The sequence below is a fragment of the Phyllobates terribilis genome, unplaced genomic scaffold (assembly GCF_046119375.1).
Source record: "Phyllobates terribilis strain yellow unplaced genomic scaffold, ASM4611937v1 Scaffold_3__8_contigs__length_932513732, whole genome shotgun sequence".
NCBI classification, from domain to species: Eukaryota; Metazoa; Chordata; class Amphibia; order Anura; family Dendrobatidae; genus Phyllobates; species Phyllobates terribilis.
Genome location: NW_027362763.1, coordinates 752,884,494 through 752,890,730, shown reverse-complemented (window position 1 = coordinate 752,890,730; position 6,237 = coordinate 752,884,494). Strand labels below are relative to the sequence as shown.

Sequence of the window (6,237 nt, the reverse complement as noted above, 5' to 3'; positions counted from 1 at the left end):
ACCCTAACCCCAATCCTAGCATAACCCTAGCACAACCCTAACCCTAACCCTAGAACAACCCTAGCCTGAGCCCTAACACAACCCTAACCCTACCATAACCCTAACCCTAGCACAACCCTAACCCAAGCACAAACCTAACCCTAACTCTAGCACAACCGTAACCCTAGCACTAGCACAACGGTAACCCTAGCACAACCCTAACCCTAACTCTAGCACAACCCTAACCCTAGCACAACCTTAACCCAAGCACAACCCTAACCCTAGCACAACCCTAAACCTAGAGTTTATTTTTTACGCCTTTCCTCGTGCTGTATAAGTGATTAGACGACTTTATTTTTCAGGTCGGTGCGATTACAGATTCATATTGGGTTTTTAAGATTGACAGCTGTCGCACACTAAAAAACCCTTTTTTTGCAAAGACTAGTTTTTGCATCGCCATATTTTGAGAGCTATAATTTTTCCATATTTCGGCCAACAGAGTCATGGGATGGCTTGTTTTTTGTGGGACAAGTTGACGTTTTTATTGATACCATTTTCAGGCACGTGACAGTTTTTGATTGCTTTCTATTCTAATTTTTGGGAGGTAGAAAAAACAAAAACCAACAATTCAAGAATTGTTTTTTTTTGTTTTTTTTATGCTGTTTCGCGTGTGGTAAAATTGATAAGGCAGTGTTATTTTTCGGATCACTACCTTCACAGCAGTACTACATTTATATTGTTTTTTATGTTTTGGCTCTTTTGCACAATAAAAACTATTTTATAGAGAAAATTATTTTTTTTTATCGCTTTATTCTGAGAGCTATAATTTTTTTATTTTTCGGCTGATGGAGCTGTAAGGCAGCTTGTGTTTGCAGGACAAGATGACATTTTCAGTCTTACAATTTTTATTTATATTCATCTTTTTGATTGCGTTTTATTACATTTTTTGTTTGGTGGTATGATAATAAAGCATGTTTTTTTGCTTTGTTTTTTATTTAGATTTTTTACCGTGTCCACTAAAGGGGTTAACTGGTGGAACAGTTTTATAAGTCAGGTCATTCCGGATGCAGCAATACCAAATATGTGTACTTTTATTGTTTCTTTTTTTTTCATAATAATATTTATTTATGGGTACAGTATATTTTCATTTTTTGGGGATTTTTTTTCTTTTTTTTTTTTTACTATTTTTTTTTATTTTTTTTCCACTTTCTGACACTTTTTTTTACATTTACAATTTTTCCCACTATGGGACTTTCACTTTTTGCAGGCTGATCATTTGTATAGCATAGAAATGCAGCAGCATCTCTATGCTATGCAGCCTGTCAGCCCTGCTTGCAGAAGTTACTTTGTTTGTGCAGTGCGCATGATTAAAGTAAGTTCCTGATGCCTGGTGACCCGGATGCCTTCATGACGACATTGGGTCACCATGGCAACTAAACTATTGGGATCCAGCAGACACAGTGCGGGACCCTGGAAACAGGCATGCGCTTACCTCCCCTTGCTCCCAGAATGCTGCGATCGACTTCGATCGCAGAATTTCGGGGGTTAATGTTGCACCACTCCTGGCACATAGCACCGGGTGTCAGCTGTGAGGGATTCTGTGCGGGTGCGATGGCATTGCGCGTAATAGTATGTACCTGGTCCAATAGGCCAAGGGCACAGGGACGTACTATTTCTGACAATGTCAGAAAGGGGTTAAACACATGCATTTTTTGGCTAAAAATCATTTCTTTTTTTTTTAATAAAATAGTTTTCATTAAAATTTAAAAAGTCTTAACAATTCTAAAATACAATAGTATAGTGACCCAAGCCCTCTCCCCTCTTCTCGAGAACCAGAAGAAGTTTCCCAAGTCCTAGAGGAGTAGTAGACCGTAGTCCGATATCTAAAAATCATTTCTGTTATAGAGTCTAATTTAAATTTTCAACTATTTAACTTCAACAAACTTTTCTTTTATCGTAAAATGATTATTTTAATTAAAAGTTATTTCCTATCCAAATGGTAGGCAATAACTTGCAAATCAGTGGGGGATCTGACCACTTTGATCCCCACTGATTCCATGAACAGGTTTCTGGAATCCCATATTTACTTGCTAATTTGTACGGAAAAATTGCTGTAACTTCTAAACCAGAAGATCTGTCATACTGAAATTTGCACTGTATATACCTTGGTTAATCAGAAACTGATGTTTTAAAGCAGGTGTTGAAAATGTCCACTGTTCATATCCAAGCACGCCTGCACGCACAGTTCCATATAGTTGAATGTATTCTTCAGGACATCTGGGGTCATAACCTGAATTTCTCGCTGTATGTCCTCTCGGAGGCCTGTAATGTTTGTGGCTTGTTACTGTACACCCAACCTTTCAAATGGCCCCAAAGGAAAAAAATTTGGCGGTATTAAATCAGGCGATTTTGGTGGCCACAGTCCCTCAAAGAAGGCTTCAATACACAGTTTGGATGGTGGATTTCAACCTCCAAACTTCTTTAGAAACTCACTTTGGCACCTCTGTAAGGACTCAGTTTTCCAATAAGTTTTCACAATGAATACACACTCCTCCAAGCTGTATGTGTACATTGTTAAGAAATAAAGAATGAATTCGTCAGGAATGAAATGCAAGCACCACACAAACTACCGACACGCAGATCGGTGTGCAATCAAGTCTATCTCATAGTGGAGAAGACCGGCGTGGCGACAAGTCAGCGAGACCACTCTGCTCCAGTATGTTTCTCATCGCTGAGGTTCATTGCAATCTCACTTCTGATAGATACAAATATGTACAGTCCACTTCAATACAGTCGACCGTTTCTCTTTTTAAATTTAGAGCAATTTTTCAGGTAAAGTATCTAGTGAATGACCTTGTACAATGAGTATGAATATGCTTTGCATAGGTGATAACAGTGAACTAATTCTGATGGTAGAGATTGTAACTCTTACCTCTCTTTCTTTGAGTTCTATCAGTTTTTTCATTTTCATTTGACCCGTAATTATATATAAGGCTCGAAGGCCATTGGCCAACTGAGTTTTGGTGAACCCAGTCAATTTTATCTCAATCAGGTCACTACAGGTATAAGCCAAGACTGACAGCTATAATTACTGATCCCTCAAGACCACAAGCAGGTATGTATTCTTTTTTACTGCAAACTGAGATTAAAGGGGTGCTCCGAATGCGAAAGTAAATATTATCTACATTCCTATCTATTTGATGCCATAATCTAAGCTATTTTCTAATATACTTGCTTTAAAAGTTCCCTACCGTTCCCTACTACTCTATCTAGCTGCTATTCTATTTTTTTGTTTTTAACTTCTTGTCTGATGAATGGATTTAAATAAAATTTACTTTTGCCTCCAGACCATCCCTTTAAGTTAAACTATATATATGGAAAAATTACAAAATTATTACTTTTTTTATCTTTTTAGGTAATTTGCTGACATATTGGCTGGAATGGATAATTTAAATAATCATCAACACAACATTGACTCTTTACCTCCAGAGATGATTCTTGAAGTACTAAAATATCTCGACTTAGAAGATTTATTAACTGTAAAACAAACATGTAGACGCTTCAATCAGCTTCTAGAATACAATGATTGGTTATGGAGACATCTCTGTCTGCAACTGAGAACTGTGTGTCCAACAGAAATTGATGAAGATCAGAAACAAGGGCATACCTGGCAGGTCAATAATATCTCCAAACAATTCAATAGTTTACTTTTTATTTTCCTAAAAACTCATAGCAGACATAAGTCTGTTTGTTTTATATTGTCCAGTAAAATTGCTAAAAATGCAAAAAACAAAATGATGACCATGATAGATCTTACAGGAGTTATCACTCAGCTTTCCCAAAGCTATGAGTGTAAAAAGCTGCCTTATGCCACGGCCCCACTATCAGTATTTGGTCAGTATTCGGTCAGTATTTTTTCTCAGGAGTGGGAGCCAAAACCAGGTGAGGAACAATCAGAGAAAAGGTAGAATAGAAACAAGTCACCAATTCTGCATTTATCACCCACTCCTGGTTTTGGCTTCCACTCCTGAGAAAAATTACTGACCGAATACTGACCAAATACTGATAGTGGGGCCGTGGCCGTATTTGTATCTCTGAGGATGTGTACCTACATTGCTCAATAACTAAGTACTTGCTTTATTCTGTTTAGAGGTGCTGGTCCATTTTTTTTGCAGAATGCTGTTAACAGTGGTGACTGCTTCTGTATTTAACTTAGCACTTTTCCCATCAGCCTAAGGCTGTTTTTAATTAGTGCTGGATCCTGCCCTTTAAAGAGGTTGTGCACAACTTTTACATTGATGGCCCATCCTTAGGATAGGTAATCAATGTCTGATCAGCCGGGGTCCGACACCCAACACCCAAGCCGATCAGCTGTGATTGGTGACGGCGGCGTTGGCTGTCGGCCGGAAGTGCTTTCTTGCGGAGCTGCTCCGTCTACTTGTAGTGCCCGTTGCTTGGTACTGCACATCCGTCTCCCATTCAAATCAATAGGAGGTGGATGTGCAGTACCCTGCAGCTGCCTCTACAACTAGATGGCCAGCTCTGCAAGTAAGTACTTGTAAGTGGCCGGCGCCGTCAACACCAATTACATCTGATCGGCAGGGGACCCTGGTGTCAGACCCCAGCCGATCAGACATTGATAACCTATCCTAAGCCTACGAATAAGCCATCAATGTAAAGGTTGTGCATAACCTCTTTAAATTTGTAGGCTTTTAGCTTGGGAGAGGGATGTGTGATAAATATTAGGTTTAGGGTTCCATCAAAGAAAGGTACACCTTCGTGTGGTCAGTATTTTCTTATGAATTGGCCAATTTGTGCGCTAAGTATCTTCATTTTTTTAAGTATATTCTATATTCCTGTAATGTAGTCTAAAGTTCATATATTCAATGTCTGCATTAATCTTAGCATTTCCAGAGGCTGCTGCATCCTTTTGTATGTAGATTATGTAGTCATAGTCGCTTACACCTGTTCACACATGCTTTATTCTGTTAGGAGGTGCTGGTCAGTGCTTGATGAATATCCATCAATCAAATCTTTATAACCTATGAACAAGCCCTTTTGAAGGGAAAAAAACCCTTGCAAAAATAGCCAGGGATATAAGAATAAATATTGGCTATACACATACAGTTTTTTTGAGAAAGTTTTGAAGCAGAAACTGAATGAAAACTCTCCAAATCCTCTTCCAAAATGAAAAAGTCTTCAAAAATTTGGAATTTCTGCTCAGTTTCCGCTCCAAAAACGTAGCAAAAAGGCTCCGTCTGTACATAGCCATTAATGAGAAGACAATGGGAGAGATAACAATACTGGCGCACTTTATAGACAGTGTGATGGTCTCTCGCCCAGTGTAGCCTTCGACAGATTCACCAGCTGGTAGCACACCCGATTTATGAGAGTCTGCCGGAGTCTTAAAACAACACCAGATCGGAACTACTGTAGCTTTTTCTTAAAGCTTTTTGTCATTTTCTAGATAGGTGTTCTTAAATAAAACCACAATATCTTGTGATTTGATAAACTGTCATAGGAAATGTGCATATTTTTTATCATTATGTTTTTATCTAAAATACACGTCATAATGTCAATAATATCAAATAATTACTGCAGCCCTGAAGTTATGTGCCTCATCTTATAGATGAGCACAAAGGTTAATTACATTTTACATTTGTAGCAGATTCTCTTCCTAGTTGTAGATCTGCATGTTATTTCAGACTTTGGATGTAAATATTATAATGTATCATTTGCTTATGATTGCAGGAAATTGTGCTAAGAAACTTCAAATCTGTAAGCAAGAAGAAATGGATGAACGGTTCATTTACCAATACTGATCCCTACGAAAAACAGCCTCCAAAAACCATGTGTCCACTGAGAGCCGAATCCTGGGGAGAAATACTTGAGGCTGAACTCGCAAGAGAAACTAAAAGGAGCACCTGATCATATATTGACTTTTAGGGTTTTATTTATCATATTTAATATTAATATCTAAGTTATCTATAGGTTTAGAAAATAAAACTGTAACACTTGTACAGTATATTATGTTAATTTTAAAAATGGTGGGTTTCTTTCTGCTGCATTAAATGCCTACTGAAAAAAACAAGTAACATAGTAACATAATTTTTAAGGTTGAAGGAAGACTAATTCCATCTAGTTCAACCCATAACCTAACATGTTGATCCAGAGGAAGGCAAAAAAAACCATGTGGCAAACACCAAGCTCCACATTGGGGAAAAAAATTCCTTCCCGACTCCATACGGCAATCAGATT

The 6,237-nt window shown here is 38.0% G+C and overlaps 1 protein-coding gene across 1 annotated transcript; it reads left to right on the top strand.

Annotated features, from left to right (window-relative positions):
* Window positions 1-3,419: 3,419 nt before the first annotated feature.
* On the top strand, window positions 3,420-5,907 carry FBXO48 (F-box protein 48). The gene is made up of 2 exons (XM_073672864.1): window positions 3,420-3,518; window positions 5,731-5,907. The coding sequence occupies exons 1-2, from the start codon at window positions 3,420-3,422 to the stop codon at window positions 5,905-5,907; spliced, it is 276 nt and encodes a 91-aa protein (XP_073528965.1).
* Window positions 5,908-6,237: the final 330 nt, after the last annotated feature.

Bases quoted from the DNA above. Each gene is read 5' to 3' on its own strand.
- FBXO48 (XM_073672864.1), top strand. From the start codon at position 3,420: ATGGATAATTTAAATAATCATCAACACAACATTGACTCTTTACCTCCA. The intron at 3,519-5,730 runs GTAAAACAAACA...TTATGATTGCAG, and splicing joins ACTTAGAAGATTTATTAACT to GAAATTGTGCTAAGAAACTT.